The sequence below is a fragment of the Cariama cristata genome, unplaced genomic scaffold (genome assembly GCF_000690535.1).
Source record: "Cariama cristata isolate BGI_N322 unplaced genomic scaffold, ASM69053v1 scaffold348, whole genome shotgun sequence".
Classification (NCBI taxonomy): domain Eukaryota; kingdom Metazoa; phylum Chordata; class Aves; order Cariamiformes; family Cariamidae; genus Cariama; species Cariama cristata.
The window spans coordinates 34489-56866 of NW_009632591.1; the positions used below are offsets into that span (position 1 = coordinate 34489).

The 22378-nt window shown below is 38.3% G+C and overlaps 1 protein-coding gene across 1 annotated transcript in view; it reads right to left on the minus strand.

Moving 5' to 3' along the window:
• Positions 1–12741: 12741 nt before the first annotated feature.
• Positions 12742–22378, minus strand: part of CUL2 (cullin 2) — a gene marked incomplete at its 5' end in the record, with an annotated part of 39355 nt that continues 29718 nt past the window's right edge. Inside the window, 4 exons of the mRNA XM_009706380.1 lie at positions 12742–13339; positions 18100–18216; positions 18949–19050; positions 21571–21773. Coding sequence (XP_009704682.1) covers positions 13208–13339; positions 18100–18216; positions 18949–19050; positions 21571–21773 — 554 coding nt within the window. The remainder of the gene's footprint in view (positions 13340–18099; positions 18217–18948; positions 19051–21570; positions 21774–22378) is intronic.

A 22378-nucleotide genomic window follows, 5' to 3' on the forward strand; every position in this document is an offset into this window, starting at 1 on the left:
TCAAACCCTAAACATCCCCAAATTCAGGACAGAGAAATTGTAAGGTCTTTTCCTAACAAATTTTGGGCCTAGCCTTGCTTTCCCCTCACAGCATTCCTCATGGCCAAGCTCCTAGCACAGCATTCATCTACATAAATGTAGGTATCTGTATGTAACACAATCACCCAAAATTCTTCTCACAGTTGGTAGAGATCCAGTCAATAGAGTCAACAGCATCTCTGGAGTGTTTCTTCTCTGAAAGGAACCAGAATAGCTCAGAGGAAACCACAGAGTACCTACTTTTTGCTATTGAATGTACAAGAACAGAAGATGAGTAGCTCAGGTGCAAACATTTACATCGTAGACTTCTAAAGTTAGACATAACATCAAAAAAAAGGATTATATATGCTGTTAAAATAATGGAAAATTTATCCAGATAAAAGGATATATTAATTCAATACCAATTTTAACAATTCCTAAACATTAAGTTTCAAAGTTTGTTATTAAATGCAAAACGGCTTATGATTATAAACTGCCTACTCAGTAAAACAAAACCCAAATCATTAAACCAGAAGGCCTCTGCTTTCAGTAGAAATTTAGAAAATAATTGAGTGCTATAAAACAACTGCAACTGTTCTGCAGCTCATTTAGAAGGACACAAACAAGTATAATTTTATTTAAGACAAATAATCTAATTTCTTTTCCATCCTGTTGTATTTAATATCTGTAAAGGACAAAGAACAAAGCTCCTCAGAGCTCTGTGAATGTTCTCCCCCAGCATCTCAGTTAAAAGAAATCAGAAATAGTAGAGGCGTTCTAGTTCACTGAACTCTGCACTTGCCAAATGCTTCTCCAAGTTGTATTTCTTATTGTTTGTTACATTCTAGTTTTAGGTATCCCAAAACATTGGGATGCTGTTGCATAGTTTGTCAGAAATCACGGGAAGGAAGGTTCTCCTCATATTCAGCTTGGAATTTCTTTAGGTTCACCCAGCCATCCCCTTTTGTAGCTTTTTTACACCCCCACATTTTCTCCCCGCTTGCTTATATTCATCCTTCAAATATTTTTAAATCAAAGCATATCCCTTGAAACCAGCACACACTTGAAAACATCATCTACCGTCCTACAGCTCTTCCATCAAGTTGCTTTGGGCTCAAGTGCCAACCTCTCACGCCACTGCAGCCGACAGCCATCGCAGCAGAGCCGCGCTGGACATGGAAGGAGTAGCCTTCCCAGGCAAGGCGGCACCAAAGGGAGGAAATCCTGCCAACAGCTAAGCCAGGGAGAGAGCTGCAGCTCCCATTAATGGTGTTACCAGTCGTTCCAGAAACAGGATGGGTTCAGGTACCACCATGGAGCTTTCACCCTCAGCAAGAACTGACATACTTGGGTTTTTTTATATGCTGGCAGCTGATACTTGAGTCCAAGCCTGACTCATTGTCACCTTCTCCAGCTGCTAGGGCAGCCACCATGGCTTCTTTCTACTCCTCAGAATGTTTCTCTTTGCAAAGACACTCAGGAGTTGCCACCATGCTCCAAGCCACCAGCAGGTACCTGGTAGAGCAAGGTCATTTGTACTACAGTATCTGGTAGATTTTTGTTGTCAAATCTTTGGGATTTGCCTAATAAGTTTTCAGATTAAAGCCTGTAAGCCAAATTCTCTTATTTACTTACATGTTTGCTTTTGGGAAAGAGAAGAAGTACGAACCTGGCTGGGCAAATCTAATGGTATTCATTCTGCCATTCAGCTTCATTCTCTTTATTTTCCCTTTAGCTCCTCTCACGCAGGTTTTCATTTTCTCATGCAATTTTATGCATATTTATTTCGTGATGTCTTCTGAGTATAATCACTGGCCTCAGCCCCATGAACTAGATGCAATTTACCCATAATTAAAGTAATTCCTCACCTTTAAGCTTCCATACATGGCAGATTAACATTAATTGGAACAGCCTGAAATGTAAAGTATGCTGTCCCACCATGTATTCTCACCCAGCTTTGTATAACTTCAGCAATCTAGTCTCTCTACTGGGGGACCTACTGTTATTAACGTTATCATTTTTGCTGAAAAGGGATGCAGGTGCTATTGGATAGCTGCTAAAAGAAAGAAGCCAGAAGGTGAGACTGCACTCCTGAAGATTTTTTTAATCTATTTCTAAAAGTTTGCATTAATGCTAACACAGACTAGACTCTAGTGAAGACACACGTACCATTGCCTCTTGGCAGTGCTAAATGCACACGTGCACAGAAGGCCAGTGCAAGCAAACAAGGTGCACGAGAGGGTAATACTAATTCAGGGGCATCCATAGCACAGACACAGGTGCAATCATAGCTGAAAAAGTGTATTTGGGTAGAAAAGCTGAGAAGTTCAGTGGATGAGGGTTGGGAAGAAGAGGTGAGCATGAAGTTTCTCAAGAACCTGAAGGGATAAAAGAGAGAAGGTAACTAGAAGGGGGGAGCGCAAGGAGCTGCCAGGTAGCTGGGATCAGCAGTGCTGTGGGAGGAGAAAGCGGCCAGTGCACTCGTGGTCAGCTCACGCACAGAGACCTAACAAGGAATCCTGAAATATTTGCTTTGTTACAGCTTCTAATTAATATAAAACAAAGCATCCAACTAGAACAGGCTGTTCTTCTGCCAGTGCTCTATGCCACCCCAGTCTAAGACTTTGCTGGTTTTGTGTGTGTGCGTGTGTTTGTTTTAATAATCATATAAGAGGATTTCAGATATTCTTTACCTTGTGCTTTCACTCTATTTAACATTGTCACAATCTCCTCCACTTCGTAGTTTAGCTCAGCCTAGGGTTTGTATTTTGCACACTCTGATTGAATGAGGGCACTAATCCAACAGTGGAGTTGCCCATCAAAATTTGTTCAAGACCATTGCCAAATATTATCAGGGGAAGAAAAAAAATCTTTGCTTCTCACAGAGATGGGGATTGACTTTATTAGGGCAAGGTTTATTCAAAATTAAAATATTGTGCCATATTATCAAGCTAAATCCAATAGTGACAAAAATTGTGATCCTGAAAGTTCATACATAGAGGCACCTCACTTTTTTTTTATTTTCACACGTTCCAGATAGGTGGTGCCTCACCTCTGTGCGTGCCCAGAACTGTCTCAGTCTCAGCTGGGCTGAACAGCTCAGCTCTGCAGCCTGAGCAGGCTCCAGAATCTGCCCAAGTCCCCTGAGGGGCTCAGTCTGAAGGGTGTTTTCAGAGCACACAAGATTAGGCACCCTACGAAGCGTACTGATGGCAGATATTTCCTTTTACAATAGAGCCAAAGGAAGCCAGAAGTCTTCTCACCATGCGTTTTACTTAATAGCCTGGTGGTTAGAACATCCAGTCAGGAAGGAGAAGACTCAGGCTCAGTTCCCTACATTGAGCCTGAGGTAATTCAAATCAACCTCTCAGGGGCACCTCACTAAAGGTTAATCTGTGAGCGAGTCCTCTCCATTCCTGTTACTGAAGTCATGCTGCTGAGCCCAGAGGAATTCAGGACCCCACCAGACCACACAGAAAGCACGCTCCCGTCTCTTGGCTACCTGGAGCAAGTTTTGGCTTCTGCTCCCAGATGCATCTCTGCAGTATGCCCACCACGGTGCGTACCCAAAACTGCTTTGTTCCACAACACATTCCTGGATTTCTTCAAGGTTTCAAGTGGAGCAAAAGACATCACCTGGGAGGCAAAGCGTTCATCCAGGCCTCTGCGCTTCTACATGAGTGACCAGCCCACCAAACCAGGATCCCTTCTTGGTTCTCCTTCTGTACTCATGTATCTTAAATTCCCATCAGCACAGTACACTAGCTTCCATAGGATGGGTATAAAGTATTTCCTACTAAATTTACTGCATCATGCTGAGGGGATCTTACTGGAAAGTACTTAGCATCCATATATAGGATCTTTTTAAAACTTTTTTCCAGGGAAGGCAAATGAATGTGTGTGGTTTTGACCTTACTCAATCAGAACACAGACTCCATATTTTGCATCTCATTCATGCACAATAATGGTGAAAAGTACAAAATCCAAGTAAAAAATAAGTAAAGCTTAAAAAGGGCAATCCACAATCAAAAACTGTAACTAATAACTGTTCTTACATAATAATTACTGTTACCTAAAAAACTGCATAATTAACTGGCCACAGACAAGCCCACAACTTCTCAGCAATATCTGAACTTTACTCTAGTTGGACTACACTCTTGAATGTTTCGAAGAAAGAGAGACAGGGTTTTTTATTAAGTTTGAAATATATGCATCTTCACTAAATGGATTTTATATTTAATTAATTTGAAAAGTTGTAATTCCTATTTTCTACCTCAGATCTCAAGGATTAATGTTCTATGAACTCAGATATTATCAGACAGCATTACAGTTGTATTTCCTTTCCTTAGCAAAAACAAAAGAAGTTTGCAAAATATATAGCTGATGATCTCCCTGAAAGTTGAATTAGGCCTCAACTTTCCACACAAAAGGCTTGCAATGCCAAAGAGGCACATTGCCTAACCACACTCAATTCACTCTTTTCCTTCACACAAGCAGGAATCCTGTAGCTATGTTGATTTTGTGCAGATATTGGTAAATACGCTTTACCACACCAACATTCAAAATGCTGAAAGCTATTTCAGTTAGAGTGTGCTGAAAATGTAGACGATTCTATGAAAACAAGTATCATGTAATATAAATTGTTAAAATCTTTTTTCTCACCACAAATTTGTCCTATGTATTCCAACCAGATTATCAGATCCAGACATCTAAATTTTTCTCTGAAGATTCGCTTTTGTCACAAACACAGAAAAAAAATCCCAAACCCATAAAGACATTAAAGAAAAAGGAAACAGCTTTCAGACAGGAAGCATTAAGCAGGGCAGCACTGGCCTCCTAATGACAGGATTTATTATATTTATTTTCTACTGTCACATCTTCCTGCCCCCACAACAATTCATTGTAGCCTGTTTCAAATGGTAAGACAGGCACAGATTGGCTCCATTCCCAGTTTGTTCCTTTGCTTTGGGGATTCTCCCACTCTCTCCTGCCCTCTCAGGACTCAGATACAGCACTGCTAACCCATCACAAGAAGTTTGGAAAGAAGTTTGACATCTGCACCTGTAACCCTCATTGCTTTCACTATTTGTAGCTTCATCCCCAAATCAAGTCAGATCCCACATTTCACTCACATACACCATCCTCAACTGAGGAGCCCTTTATTTTCAACAAGGCTTTAAAAGCTCATACCATCAGATACTCCACACAAAACTCAAAGGAAGAAGGCTGGGGTTGAGGAAGCAGCTGACGGGAACTCAAGGACAGAGGATATTAGGAGAGTAGCAAGTTATGGGGAATCAAACACAAAGTTTCTCATTTGTTACCTGTACTTGTGCTTGCAAACTGCCCAGCTGAAGAACTATAGGTAAGGGTTTTCTCCCACCCTAGACAAAATTGATGCACCGCAAATCAAAACACAGCAAGTATTTCTGTACTGCCAGCTCTGCATCTGGCTACTCCCCTACTTCATACACCCTTAAACCGCCAAACTGTATCTTCCTCCACCTTACCAGAGCCCTTCTACTGTCATGGTAATTTGGCTGTGAACAGCTTCACACCTATCCTGTTTCTCAGTCCTTCTCTCTCTCTCTTTGTCTTGGCAAGAGGATGATCGGTACCTTTCAAAACCTGCAGTGCTCCCCAAGCCTCTTCTTCCTGAGAGAATGATAGCCACCTCTGCCCAGGAGGATTCTAGTAGAAAAATGAGGTAAATTTTTCTGCAATCTGTGGTATCCTTAGTCAGAGAAAGCATTTGGTTTGAATGCAAAGCATCTTCCCCATTTTACCCTCCCACCCAAATTTGCTAAAAGGTTGCAGCTGTCTGGGCAGAAATGCATCCCAGCAGGGCCCGAACTTTCAACTCCACCCCAAAATCGTAAGAACCTGGCACCAGCTGGACCTTCTCTTCCCAGCTCCCAAGCATGTGCACACGAGTTTCATTCTGTCTCTTTATATCCTGTGCTCTCTAAGCTCTCCCGTTCTCCTTGCCGGACCCCACAGCTAGCTTGCCTTGCTAAAGCATCTCCTTAACACTGCCTCTGTGAATATGATAAATAGCATAAATTGCAGAGAGTATTTCCTCTCCTAAAACATATTGTTAAGGAGAAGAGACGGCTGCTGCTGTGGGAAACTGGCTTTGGGACCAGCTGAATCCTAGCAGGCAGCAGCAAGAGAGGAGCCAGCCAGCGCGGAGCACGGCTCCCTCCGCCCGGCCCGGCCGCCCCATCTGCCGGCAGACGGCTGCAGCGGGGCCTCTGCTGTGTAAGAAACAGACTCATGCACCCAAAAGACCTTCATACTAACAAAGGAGAAGCAATACATTTTAATTTTTTCACATTTGTCTTCCTAATGTTTGACGTTTTCAGCGGAACGTATTGTCACACTGCTCTCGTTACAGTCACTAGGGCTGGACAGTCGCCAGTTAACAACAGAGATTCTGTGGAAAGCACCCACGATGCCACACAGCTGCAATTAAATCAAGAGTAATGCCACTGCCAAGCTAGCAGGGGAATCCCATTGTGCTAGTGGCTCCAGGAAAGATGAGAACAGCCTGCTGACGGTAACTGCCCCAAGCAGGTTTGATAGCTTTCTGCCACCTTCCCCAAATTTTCCCAATCGGCCAACAATTCTGTTGAGTAAAGAAATTAACAATCTCATTGTGTGAAACCTAAACAGTGGAAGGATCTCTCCCTTCCATGCTGCAACTTGTCCTACAAATAGTGATTTTAGAGCAGTTGTTATTGAACATAACTACTCTAAAATCTCTGAAAGTCTTTGTAGCCTCCAGCAGAGGCTGGAAGATGCTTGCTCCATCACTGCAGATGAAGGCTTGAAAAGGAGTTTGCATTCATGTTGCCCATACTCTAGTAGGTAGCTAAGTGAATGTTTTCACAAGTGTTTTACACACACTAAACTGAACAAAATAACCCCCAAAGGATTTCTAAGGACAACAAAAAGTTATTTCAAAATATTACTCTCTAGCACATGAAGCACTAATTGATGGTTTGCAGCACTCTGTGCAAGTGGTATCAAAACTCTAGCCTGCATGGACAGGATTTAATGTGATTTTTAGTTTTATAATTGGTGTTAAAAAGAGTCATAACCAATGGCAAACTCCTGAAGAAAACACACAGTGAGAAGGTGTACACAGCAAGAACAGCCTCTGCAGAGAGAGACAACATTCCTGTGTCTGGAGCTCAGCCAACCAACCCCCGTTACAGATGTGGAACAGCATGATGGCCATTTCAGACAGTGTAGAAGGAAATTCTGGAAGATGCAAAGCAAAAAAAAAAGGAAGTACGAATTAACCATCCCACAAAAAACCCCCCAAAATAAACTTGAAGATCTACTTTTCCAAAGTCTGTATTTTATTTTACAAAAGGACTTATAAACCAACAGAAAAAGGAAAAAGCAGATCTGTGTGTAAAGCAGCTATTTTACCTGTTGTATTTTCACCTTTGTCATTGCATATGGTTCATACAACCTACAGTTTCCTGAGCCACCTCAGATAGTACACTATTAAGAACTTTATCCCATGCTTCTCGGCATTTTTACACACACAGTTTACGATTTGGTCCCTGTATTAGAATTCAGTCCACGCAGATCACGCCCTCCTTCACCACCCATAAATCCCCACGGCCGCGGCACGCCGCTCCTAGCAGCGCGCCTTCCGCCCGTCTCGCTCCCAACACTTCCTCCCCTGCGAGCAGGGCGACGGCCATGCCTTTCCCTTTGAACCGGTTGGCAAAGCAAGGCTTGTCCAGACACGCAGCCCTTACGCTCACAGGAGCTGCACCAGGAAGGGAAGGAGCAGATATTCCAGATCTGCCTGTCAAGTCTGCATTTCAAAGGTTGTGCCTGGGTGTGGGAAAGAATAAGGAGGGTCTGCCAGTCCACATGCAAAACCCCACACTCTTTTGCCCCAACTGCCAGACTGTCGCTCAGGACCTGAATACATGTCCCTGCTTGCTCCTTCCCACTAAGTGAATAGTAGTCTGACTCAGTGACACAATCCCCGTTTCTCTTCCATCCTATCTGTCAAACTACATACATGTATTTTAATATATACATTATTAAAAATTAAATACCCAGCACTCAGAGGGAGAGCATCCAAAACAGGCAAGGCTACTGCCTTGAGGAAGGAGGGCTGAGGAGCAGCTAATGTAATTTCTCCATTACTTTACTCAAAAATGGATGACAGGTATTAATTTGCAGGGTCTTCTCAATGGTTAGAGGTTTCTTAAGGCTAGGGTCTACTTGCACACAAAGGGAAGGTTTCCTTAGCCTAAAATGAGACTGCTGTTCTCAACAGGAATGTTACATCTTCCTAAATCTCTCATCAGCTGCAATGGGTACATCTCTGATTCACAGCCCTGACTCAGATTTTGAGCAGCGCACGCTTTGTGGGTGTACTTCTATTCCCTTCAATTTGTGGCTACAGTAAGGCTTAGATACATCATTACCAGTACACTGAAACATGTGGCAGCAGACACCCACTTGGGGAGACAATTTCACCTGGAATCACTGAGATGAGGCTACAGGTGAGACTCACATGGCTCATTTTCATGGCTTCAGATGGCAGGCAGGACATATGTGCAAATCCAAAAAGGTAGTTCCAAAAGCCTAATTTCTAAGTCTTTCCGAGTCCCCAGATGGTAAGATGGTCCCTAAACTTAAATGTTCACATTCTCATCCATTACCAGTAATTAGATTACTAACTATGACTTAAGTCTATTATGGATATCAACAAACAGAGAGGATGAACTTTGCATACAGAATTCTGGCCACTGCTGCTTTCCTTCTGCACTGAGAAGCAGATGGCTTATCTTCAGTGTACCAACCCACTGACTGGAACCCATACCCACACCCACAGCCCCAGCTCCCACAGGAATACCTTTACAACTAAGTTACAGATCCTGTGTCTCAGTTGTTTAGTCCCTCAAATATTGCAATGAAAAATACACCAAAAGCCTTGGGAACCAGGTAAGAGTTCAACCTAAACTACTAGAATTGTTTTAGAAGTGACTAATAATACCTTTTGACTTGCTTCATACTAATTCTGAGGCTTAGAGTCCTTTGCTTCTCAGATGAGTACGCAAGACTGGACGTACTGGGGAAACTATGTCTTGTGCTGCATGCTCCTGGGACAGCTGATGAGAGGACCACCAAACACATAGCTATGTCAAACGCATTCCTTCTTTGAGTATTCTAGCACACTACTTCTTTAAACACCTATCAAGTAATCATCCATACTGAACTAAATAGTAATCTTGTTAATTAACATAGGCATGCTTAAACCATTCAAAGATAAAGAACAGAAAAATACAACTCCAGTACTTCTAAAAGGGAGGCCAACTGGCCAGCCTCCTCATCTACCTCTTTCCTTTTGCTGGCTGTTATTCCCTTATTGATGTAATTGTGAATTCCACAGAATGGAGACAGTAACAAATGCACATCCAAGGTACACTTGGCTGGTTACTTTTACTGTCATATTTGTTCACTCTCCCTCTTTAAAGCCAAACACACATACACTTGTGTTTAGCAAAGTCTTGCATTATTTCAAAATTATTATATCCAAACAGTGTTTTGATCCTTCCTCTTCTTTTGCCTGACAACTTGCAAAAACGCTGTTTTGTTATCAGCTAGGAAGTGCAGTACAACCTACTGTAAGCAAGTAAGGATAACTTCAGATTTATAATATGAGAAAATAGTGCAACAACAATTGCTTCTGGAGAATATGTTTTCATAGATTGTAACACTTAACTCTAGGTACTTACCATATTTGTAAAGCATGGTCAGTCCTAACACATTTGTCCTAGGGTACAAAGAATTTATTCTGCTCAAGAGTCAATACTATCTTGCAACACTTGCTTTTAAAATTAACTTTTTTAAGGATAAGAAATGGCTTTCTAAGCATAGCTCAAAGATATCAGCTTATAAAATGTATTTCTCCTTTGACCAGTTTCCGTACTCTGCTCCTTATTTGGAAAAGTGATGTACTCATTGAAAAGTTTCTTAAAAAGTAATGACACTTCCTGCTTTGAAAACTGTTCCTCATGTTATGGTTGATTTAAGTACCTTTCATAGCTTCACCAGCACGTATGTATGAACACACTGAAATACAGGTATACATTTTTCTTTCCTAAAGTAAGTTAATCAATCTGAACACAAATTATAACATCACAGAAATACATTTTCAGTTCGCCTAAGAATTATCAGTAACACTCAATACTAGAGGTAAAATGCATTTTGATATTCGAAATATATGAGATGCATGAAATCATTGTATTTCCAGACTCAGCTGCATGGCTGCCAATAAACTAGCAGGTCATACGTGTCAGTAGGCTTATAACAAATAAAAAAAAAATCTGTACAATTATACCAGTTTCTTCTAGTGAAAAATTAAAAATGCATGGCATTTTTGGATGTCTTCTCTTTTAATTCGCCCCTCCTGTTAATACCCATTAGCACTTTGCATTTTGAAATGACACTTGCCAGACGTATTGAGTTGCCAGGTTGTAGCACTACACTATAAGCTGCACCACTGTGTGCCAGCAATGACTTCAGCTACAGAGGGCTGAATCTTTGCACTACTTTTTTCCTTAGGGGGAAGGTATGAGTTATAAAGTAGAATTCAAAGTGTTACCCAGCTATAGCCATGTTTCCCAACAGGCACTGAAAAGACTTGAGTTTGTGTATAATTATGAAAGACATTAGGGATGCCAACTGCATTGAAGTATATGAATGTTTTTAACTCACTAAACATGTCTCAACTCAGCAGCATGCTTATCTAAAAAACAAAATATTACTTTTGCTGGTTTAGGTATTCAAAAATTCAGAGATAAGGTAATGCTAAAACCTTACACGTTTGGGCTAGAGCAGTAAAGTTTCCGTTTTGTCTATGAAGTGATTCTGAAAATAAATTTGTTAAGGCTGTTTCAAACTCAGTCTTAAAATTCTGCTACTGCAATCTATATTTAAATAAAGCTTTTATTAACCCTTTTATGAAGAAACAAGCTTAAAATCTGTTGACTTACACACAAGTTACAAGATAAAAATACATTTGTTTCCAGAAGCTTTGGTGTCATCGTTAGTTTGTTTTCTGGAAAAAGGATCTGATGATTCAATGTTCAGGCAATATTTTTTCCATTGTGTTATAGAATATTCCCTCTACTCTATTTTTCTGTCATAAGTAGTAACGAATTACTTGTTATAAAGCACAGAAACGTTTCACACTGAAATAGATTAAAAGTCACTCCAGTCAAAATCTATGCTAATATGTCTCTTGTTTACTACACTTAGTGACACTACAAGCACCTCTGCTGTCTCCCAACATGCATACAAAACTCTGAACTAACACTTTAGACAATGACCGACTGCACCATATTACAATCAGTTAAAAAACCCCACTTCTTTAAGACATAAAACCATTTAAAAAAAAACCTAGATCTTCATGTAGTGGGATAAAACACCATAAGTATGCAAGAAAAATTTAGTGCCCTTCATTGTTTATTGCCCTTTATTTGCCCTCAGCAAAATCCACATAAGGAAAACATATTGCCACTTCTTGATGCATTTCCTAGTTAACTATAGAAAGTTTACTATACCCTCCAGATAACATATGAATGCAATGCCACTTAAGAAATAGGGAACAGCAACAATTTGAGAGTCAGAGAAACCTTTCATACACTGAAGAACTAGAAAAAGAAAAAAGGAAAAAGCTCCCCCCCAAGTTTTTTTTTCCCCTTTAAAATTAACTCCTGTTCTGTGGACTTTTAGTAGGTAATGAAATATCACACAATCTAAAAAAATATTGCAAATAATATATATCTACATATACATTTTCATATGCACACAAATAAAATTTGGCAAAAATAGAGCATTTAAAGTTAATATTTATCCTGTCAATGATAATTGCAGGCACAGCCATGAGGAAACTCTTTTCTGCAGCAGGCATTCAGTGTGTCCACACTCTTAATGCTCTTAAACTCCAATTACTTCCAGTGTTAGAGTTAGTACCTTTTAAAATTATACTTTGCTTATGTAAGAGTGAACAGCCACCATGCCACTCCGATGAACAACACAGGACATGAAATAGCCCACAGATTTCCTGTCCCACCCGAATAGCTAGAAATCTAGTTGGGGCATAGGAAAACAAAACATGATAAATACAACCATGTCAGTCAGGAGGGAAAACAAGAAAGGGTTTGTGCAGAAACAGACATAGGTACCTGTCCACGTAGTGTTTCTACCCAATGCATTAGTGAAACAACATTTTTCATCTACCAGTCTGCTATATTCTCTCCCATTAACAGTGTGGTTTCATAAGCCACTGAACTGTATCTCTGATGTTCATGATATAACCATTCCTAACTCTTTGTGAACTACACTACTTAAATCCCCTCAAATGCCTGTTTATTTTCTCTTGTAACATATTCCTACAGTGTGAGATTAAACAGAGCAGGTATTCAGGCACTAAGAATGTAAGTTAGCCTAATCTCAAGAAAACAAGAGGTGCACTTAACCATAAATATTTTTTTATAATCACATCAAACATAACATACCTGGTAGTCAGTTTTATATAAATTAGTTCTTATGTCAGATCTACTTCTGAGGTTATCCAAAACCCAAACACATAACATTATTTTCACTCTTTCAGGTCTGAATAATATTTACAGACGTTAATGATATATCCATTTCTACAATCATTCGAGACACATTATATAACTTTATTTTTTTATTTGACAAGCAGCAGTATCATGTTCATCTTTTTTTTTTTTTACATTTTAATGTAGATACAATTATTAGGTTATCTGTCATATTACAATATTTAGGTTTTTTGTTTTTTTTTTTAACTTTGTCTTAAGATACATTAAAAAACATCAACTGCAAACGTGAAAGGGGAGGGGAAAAAAAAAGCATGGTACCCAACCAATTTTCCACATTTCAGCAATACTTCACTCATTCTTTTAGTAAAGTTTTAAGAAATGTCATAATGACATGAGCTTGAAATATCTATAGGCATTTTCATTGACGCTCATGACATGGCACTGGTGATGTTGTAAACAGCAGAAAAACAGGGGCTGCCAAGTGACCAATTATGGAGGCACAGGCCTGCCTCTTCCCACAGGAACACACCAAACAGTGACAGCAATGATCTCCTTGCAATCATACCTGCAGGATAGCAACATCATGCTACATAACTGTATTCGTCTGCAGAGGCCTGGCTTCGCTCTATGTACTGTTTGTCTATCAGAACTTCAATACACTTCTTAATCATGCTGATACTTGGGTTAAACCTAGCTCTTGATTGGCTAATTACCTGCAAAAGACAGACACGGGTTTTGTGTTATTTTTATTTATGACAGTTATAAATGCTACAGAAATATTTGCTAAGGTCTTTAAGGCAGGTTCAGGATATTTTTCTTGTAAAGACAGGATTGAATAAACCTGGAATAGTTCATTTGTAACAATAAACAAAGCATCTCTATACATTAGCATCAGGACACAAACTGACTGCTCAGCTCAATAGCTCAGTTTGCCTGCATGTTAACCAGATCTTTTCACTCTTGCTTGCTTTATTTGTCACAGTACAAATCAAGATAACTATTCAGGTTAAAAATTAATCTAATATTAACACATTTTTTCACTATTATTGCAGTTTAAGCAAAGTGAAAATTCTGTAAAACCATATGTGCCTTTCCACACTGGCTTTGCTAACTCTTTCTTCCTAGACTAGGTCCCTTTTACTTCTGTTTATGTACTTTCATTGTTCTGGAATATTTAATTTATGGACTCGCAAATTTTGCTTAGAGTTACAGCAGTCTTACTTGGAAATTAAATGCCTGAAGAATGTGTTTATCTCAGTTTTCATAACAGTTTATACAATTCTGAATGGTTAAATTTCACTTGGTTGTATTTTTCAAAACTACCTCTAAAGTTGAACACAATTTTCTTCTCATCCATCACCACTTTTGTTATCATAAAAAGATAGAGAAGACATTTTCATTTAAAAAAGATTTGTGAAACTTGTTTTCTTTATAGCATTAAAAAGACATGTAAGCAGGTACATAGCAAATCACAAAAAAGTCTGACTATAATATTATAATAAGACCTTATTCGTTCTTGAATAGCACAGTTGAAATACATTTAAAATGCAACTTATCCTCAGAGATTGTACTGCACTAGACAACCAAATTTGCAAGAACAAAATAACACTTCTTTTTCGGGAAATTTGCTGAAAAGCCCTAGATGACATTTTTCACCACAAAAGACACAGCCCAAGCAGTAATCATTTTGTAAAGTTACACTACTTCATTGCTGTTGTAGCTGCCAAGATGAGAGATGTAAGCTGGATTCGTTGTGTTTTGCCCAAGTTCCAGCCCATGTAGCAATGTATACGTGATCCTGGCAGGCACTCAAACTGCTCAGCTCCCTGGAAGGTGTAAATGTAGTCCCCCTACCACTGACCTCCTTTCCTATACAATTTGAGACAATCAGGATGAACCTCACTTTCTTCAGTCACTAAAGATAGCCCTATGATTTGCTGAGTTCCATGTGGCTATGCTGGAACTTTGTAATACATACAGTAAAAAATTATTAACTGTAAAAACAAATCTATATATCCATTGTGGAAGAAATTACCACTGCAGGCAAAACTTTAGATGTCTCTTAATAGTTCTCAGTTTTGCCCATTCTCTTGTAAAGAAGAGGAGGAAATTGTGTGTAGTAACAGAATATGCATATCTATTAACTTGGAAAATTTTTCAAACAAAAGATCTTACTCCTCAAGCATCACAATATATTTTCCCTGCAGCTTCTCATTTGTTCTGTACAGAAAGTGATTTTTATTTCATCTAGATTTCCTGTTTTCTTCACAACTTTTCACGGCTGGCTTTGTCCCAGCTCTAGACTTTGCTGGAGGCTTCTGTGAGCCAACAGAACTCACCAGGTAGAACTCACCCAGCAAAGCAAACAAAAAGCTCAAAAGAGTGAGTTTTGTTGGGCTAGCAGCCAAGGGTCTGGTATGTTCCACAGCAGTACAAATGAGAAGAAACTTGGTGCTAACAAACTAATAGATCTGCTCAGATTTCACCTAACTCCAGCCCTACACTCTAAACTGATTGTCACCATCACAGTTCATGTATTTACCTAGAACAGAGAGACCAAAAGATACAGTTTTGTATTGGTAAGGTTTTCTTGGGTTTGTTTTTGTTTTATCAAAGACAATACAAATAAGAAGGTTGGATAGAAATACCTGATGGTCAAAATAAAAAATTTTCTGGGAATGATTGCATTGGCCTTTCCCCACCGCTACTCCCACTGACCTTTTCCTTTAAAACGAATATGCAACCTTGTCCTGCAAGCGACTGCAGCATGGAGCTACAAGTAAAACTATCAGGCCATATTTAACACAATTAACCACCCAGCAAAGACCACATGCTGACATACACAGGTCTACCAAGGGCCTTGAGTATTTTCTTAGACATCTCACCCTAAATGAAACATGTCGTGCTGCAGTCTAACTGTTCGAATCAGAGCTAACTACATCAAGGCTAGGAGTCTTTCAATCATATTTCTAACAGTATAATTCTGCCCTTGTATCTCAGAAAAATATATTAACGAGGCAAGAAAATATTAATCATAGCAAATGACTTCCTTTCAAAAGATTCATTCTTACTCCGTAAGAAGTCAGACTAGAAATTTTAAGTGAATACATTATATATAAGTATATAAACATCATGATAAAAGTAACAATGTCATCATAATTAGTAACAGTATCACAAATGAATGTTTTAAGAAATCAAAAGGCTCTTGACAGTAAATCAGATCTTACCACAAGGTTAAGGGGGCAGGGGGGGGAGGAAGTTGGACAGGCGAAGTTAGTTATGCATGCTCTGGAAGTTTAATAGAAGTGATGGTTATTCATTTTTTAATAAAGGTCAGTCTAGTGAGAAAGCTGAGCATGTTCAACTCGGAACCACCTGGCAGTTTGGCCTTATTTATACAACAGGAAGCAAAACAAGTTACTGAGCTCAATGCAGACCTAACTAGGTAAAATTTCCACTTAAGATGAGGTTTTCATCTTTGTGTTTAAGCATTAGCTATACAAAAACGTGTCTCCCCACAACTTGCTCCAAAACCTGGCAATAATTTCTGAAGTGCCTAAGAGTATATCTATATCACAGACTGTAAAGAAGACACCTAACATTTTAAAGAATCAAGCTCAGGTCCCAGTAACAGTTTAGCTAAAGCAGCATGGAGATTGGCACAAATTAATTCAGAGTGCCAAAAAGAAGGAAAAACTAACCCTAGCAGATTTTTGTACTGCTTCATCTTATTGCTTGAGGTTTTACAATCACTTATTTAAGGCTGCATCAGGTCCCCACACTATACTGCAGTACACATATAAATTATTTAGAAGCCTAGCCTTCAGTTTTAAATGCTCTAATCCATCTAGGATATAAGTAGTATTCAAAATTGAGAACTAATGACTAAATGATAAAGGATATGATTTTCAGAAGTGTCATAAATTTAGTTAAAAGCTAAGGTAAAAAACCAGTACAGGTGGATGTGGCAGATGATAGATAAATGGAGCATCAATTTTACTCTCTACTTAGTTCTCAACTGAGTAACAATCAAAATACCTATCTTTCTTACAAAGCATGAAAAAGCTCCTGATGTTAATAGACCATACTATTCTGCAAGAATACTGCAAAAGCAAAATGCAGCTGAGGCATGTCAGACAGTACCCCCGAGTTAAACAAAAGAAGAAACAAACAGAGAGTATTTTTTGTTTCGAAAACATAAAAATTTGTAATCTATTCCACCTTCATAAACTGGTTTCAAGCAAAGTCCACTTTGAAAACGTTTTCTAAGAATTTGAGAGTAGGGAGAAAAGTACTGTCAAAGATGAAACAGAGCTTGCTTCCCATTGTCTAGTTTTAACTGTCAATTCTTACAGGATTACATCATATTTGCATGGATGATTTAAGTAACAGGAAATCAAATAACCAAAGATTCTGAGCATAATCAGGACCTATGCTGCCTCATCTTTTAGATATTCAGAATCAGATTTCTTAAATTAAGCTTACTTTCAGGGTATTTGTGTACCAGCTGTATTTCAATATCCAAAACCTTTAACACGCCTCACATTGTAAGTTCTGGGCTTACAAGCTCTCTGTAACTGCTTATTTTCTTTTAGGAAATAAAAATTAAGTTGTGGCTGTGGTAAACTGTTTCCTCCATCACCACAAGACAGAAAGCACACAGCAGATCTCAAAATGACTGAATGCCTCTCCATGTCCATGCTCAAAATGGTCGAATAAAGCAGGAATCTTTATTCCCTCTCCCACCAGTCTGCTCTGAGACTATCCAGCAAGGATCAGGAGACACAAGAATGAATTAGACTGAAGAATGAACACCTTGGAAAGCCAAGAAAACTAAAATTGGGTACTGGCTGGTAGGAGCAAGTGTTAGGTTGGAATAAGAAATATAATTACACAGGCAACTAGCACAGGTGGGAAAATGGGAGAAAAAAAGAAATAGCACTTCCTTCCCAGCCAGTCTGTGACAGTTCACAGATCATTAATCTAGAATCTAAAAAATGCAGACAACTCTACTGCTTATTGGAAAAGGGATTTTAAGAAGTGTATGTCTACATATTCAGACAACTTTGAAAATTTAAGCCATGAGTTAGAATAAAATCATGACTACAGCTCAAAAATGGCTAGGTGCTTCTGTTGAAATTCCATATATAGAATATCCATACTCAGATCTTCAACTGAAGCTATAGGTCTGGCAATGATTCTTATAAGGTACAACATCTGTTGGCATAGAACCAGCCAACAGGAAAGAGCAAGCACCAAGGCACTTAATGCTTTAGTGCTGAGGCACATTTACAAGATAGAGGGATCACAGCTAGTGCTCCAGTACTGCAGTTCAAAGTAGACTCCAATGAAAGTCTCACTAATTTCACTGAGGTATTAGTTTTGATATGGGATAGTTTTGTGGTCAGATGTTTTACCCAACTATCCTGAAGATTTTCATCAAATCATGCTTAAGAGAAGGATTTTATCTTACCTCCTGAATAAGAGCATTATGTCGCAACACTTTACGTGCTTTCATGATACGGACTATAGCAGCTTGAAGATACATTTTTCTGTCTTCATCTACAGCACTTCTGGTCTGCTCCATCTCCTGCAATACAGGAATAACAGTAGTCCTTAAAATATAGTAAGATCAATAAACAGTTTATAAAAGTATCTTGAATCTATACTTTTTACTTTATTAAAAGCGGTCAGTTAATACAAAAATCTAGGTGAAGTTCAATTCCAGGCAAAGTACTTCTAGATCAGGAATACCAGGTTTCATGAAAGTCAGCAGAAAGGTAGGAGAGAAATCCAAACAGCATTTTCTCTAGGGAGAAAGGCAGAATTTACTATAACGTATTGAGTTTGGCAGCACATATGTCTCTTGTATGAAATCCTATGTCTTAGGAAACACAGAGGGAACACAGATTATCAACACTGGTGTTAATTTTAGTTGCAAAAGAACACAAAACCACAGGAAAACAGAGTTGATTGGTTCTGCTCTTCCTGGAATGAGTTGCTTTTACAAACACCATCAACAAAAAAAGTCTCATTAGATAAGACAAACTAAATGCCAGTCCCATTTGTTACAAGAGGAAGAGCTCTTGTTTATCTTTTTCTTCCAATTTCTTATTCCCTGCTTCATCTTCTCCCGCCTATATTTTAAGCACAAAAAAAATTTGCAGTGCCTAAGCTTTAAACTTAAACAATTTGTTTACAGTGATGTAAATCTTACACAGGGATTCTTACATCTGTTTACACCAAATTAATACAATAAATTTGATTTTAGAAAAACAAGCTTCCTAAGCTCTTCAAGCCAGAAACACCAAAGAATACTTGCCTGTGGTGTGTCTTTCTGCATTGATGTAGTAATTTTAAATTTTGTTCGTTTACTGCTGAAGTTCATATTTAATGAAAACGTAGACTCTGCCTCTATATCTTCCTGCAATAAAGAATCTTTTTAAAAAAATCAGAAATGGAACCAGAAAATGGTAACAATTTACTTTGAAAAAAATCACAGTTAAGGGCTTGCATACATATAATTTCAGATTTGTAGCTGGAAACTCTAAAATGCCACTTGAGCCAGGTCAACTTTTTAAGCTACAGTTTAACTAACCTAGAAATCAAGTCCACTTTAGAAAACATTACCAAGAACTCTGACATACATGAATTTTGTTAAGAAGTCAATATGATCACAGCAATTTCTGTTTTAATACTTTATTCTTTAACAGTTTATCTTAGTTGTAAACATTCTCCATTTAAACTCATTTTCTCCCTGCAAAGAAAGCAGGATTTGCATTTATTTATGGCAGAACCTCAAGAGAGCGAGCTGTTGCTTTCACAACTATTACTAATGTTGCCTTCCAGAACTTAAGGAAAAACATCTAAGCATTTTGTTATATTATAGCAGAAACAGTTGACAAACTGCAACTTCTATAGTTCCACATCTATCTGTAAGTTTCTAACTTTATCCTGTCAGAATCTCAATTCTTTTCCACACATAAAAAAGTCCATTTCTTTCAATCAATTGTACCTATTCCCTGCAGTCCAAACACCTTTACATTCAATTAACAGGACTTGACTGATCTTTGCAGTTCCCAGGCAATAATCTGTACAAGCATTACCAATCTCCAGTAGAATAAAGTTACTTCTTTGACTTTGGAATCTTGCCAAACCATGGTTGCCTCAAGCACAAATACTTTAGTAAACACAGTCAATATTTATCTAAATATATACTCAAACCAATATTAATTCTAATTTTATATTCTGCAACAAATATTCTTTATTATAGTATTTTATAATATCCAGGCATAGTATAGAAAATTTAACATGAAAGGGCAAAAACCAACAGCTTTAAAAAATATAAGCTAACATTAAATTTTAGCATTAATCTGCTTACGTGGTTGAATATAAACCAAAATAAATTGTGTGTTGTGCATGAACTCAAAAAGCATGATTCTAATGAACCAATAAAGATTTTGCCAGGAGTTTTTTTTCTTTTTTTTTCCCTCTTTCCAAAGAGCAACAAATAAGCACAAGCCAACTACAACATTTAATACACTGTACTTTTCTATGTGGCTCAGATACAGGCAAGAAGTAGTCAGTGTATTTCATTTCACTGCTTAAGCCACTAAAGTTCACTAGCTTATTCAGCAAGTAAGCTGATAGACTGTCTACAGATTTGCTTTCACATTGCTGGATAGAATGCAAGGAAAACAGAATTAGCAGAGATGTTTGAATACAATAACCTGGAAGTTAAATAACCAGAAAACACAGTGGTAAATTTTAAAAGGTAAAAGAGTTGGAAGACTATCGTTCACTCTTCAGTGACATAAGCTTAAAGAAACTGGGCAAACTTTATACAAGAGACATAAATAAATGTAAATCCTTTAAATAATGGACAACTTTCTAAGATTATGAAAAATCTCACTGTTTTCTGTAATAGCTCCCAGTGTTACATTTCACCCATGGTTTAACAGACATCTTCCCAGTCACTGTTCCAACCTGAGCTCGTTTCTAGATATTGGAAGCATGTCCTACGCTTCAGCCCAGCATCAGATCTTCCTTATGATCTCACTTTCCATTTTCTAATATTTCCCTGGTTAAAAAAAAAAGCAGCTATCAGAGCAGCTTTGGATTTCTCCTTGTAAATGAAGGGAACAGCTTATCTCAGTTTCTTCTGCCTGATACTGTCTGAATAATGGGCTTTCTGGGTTAGCTGGAAGCACATGCTAAAGTTTGTATGGTATGCACAGGCACTTCCATAGTGTTTCTTACATAAGAGACATCCGTGCCCTTTGCTGTATGGGAAAAAGGGAACTGGTTTCACATAGGTCATACAGAAATATGAGGCAGAGTCAGAAACAGAACCTGTATCAACCCTTGCCTTAATCACAAACAAAGCTCAGATACTACAGGAATTCCATGAAACTCATGGAATGACAGAGTTTGGTAAATTGCAGCAAAAAGTCTTCTCACACAAGCCCTCCTTGCTCTTTTTCCTCCTCCTTCCTCCTGTAACCTGTCAGCAAGGAAGAATATGGATGCTGTTACTTTCAGTCTCTTAATCCCACAAATTTATCTTTTTTTTTTAGAATCTCTGTAAGACTGGTTTACTACTTGAGTTCCTTCCCATGATTCAGTACAACTTTGAAAGTGGTGTATTCCACTCCAACAGCAGTGAGTCTAAAGGCATATGGATGAAATGCAACAGAAACAATAAACAGTCGTAGCATTATTACCTTTTCAGCATACCATGCTGTTATAGGCATAGAGAGCCTATATGACACAGATAGTCTACTTCCTCCTGCCTCTTTCCTTATAAATACAGATTTACAGTTGTTCACAAGGGTCAATACTACAGTTTAGGAAAGAAGTGAACAGTGGATTCTGTATATTAAAAAAAGCCCTCAACAAATATTAGACTGAAAGCATGAAACTTTTTTATATCATTACTGCATACCTTGTCTGAGTCATGGTTGATCATTTTGACATCAAGCAAGGATTTGATGGTTTTTGTCAGTTCCTTCTCATTCATTTGTGTACTATCCTGAAGCTCCTTGTAACTGACAGTTTCACTGTTGTTGAAGGCAAGCAACACTGCCATTTGGTATGTTGTGACCATGGCTACATAAGGTTTGCACAAATAATTCATTTTTACTTCACCTGTAATGATACAAATCGTGTTTTATAAACTGATGGAATGTGCTGAAAAGTCATCTGAAGCCTAGCTACTACAGCTCCTCGTACATTTCCAGACATTCAATTCACACCTAAGTATGCATTTAACACTTGGAATGGGACGACAAAAACTGATGATGTGAATTTACACATATAGAATGTGGTCAGCAACAAAATCAATCTCTGATTAACTATGAATACTAGAACAATAAAAAAGGAAACCTAGAGTATTGAATTTGAATAATGCAATATAATTTATCTAATAAAAAAAGGAAATTCCAAATAGCTTCAATGCATAAACTTCAATTAGTAATAGCTTACACAAAATCACAGAATAGTGATTACAGGAAAGTTGTTCCGAGGAAAGATTTAAAAACAAAATAAAAGACTTTCCATTAAAAATTTTTCACAATACTCTTATAAATTCCCCTGAAATTAAAATAAAAAAAAAAGCAGCATTGAAGAAATCTGCCTGAAAGCAGATTTAGATTTCCTGTGTGAAGGTGAGTGTGAGTTAACGGTAACCTTCTATTATTAGAACTAAATTTTCATTACATTATATTGGTGTATGCTGGTCTGGTTTTCACCTC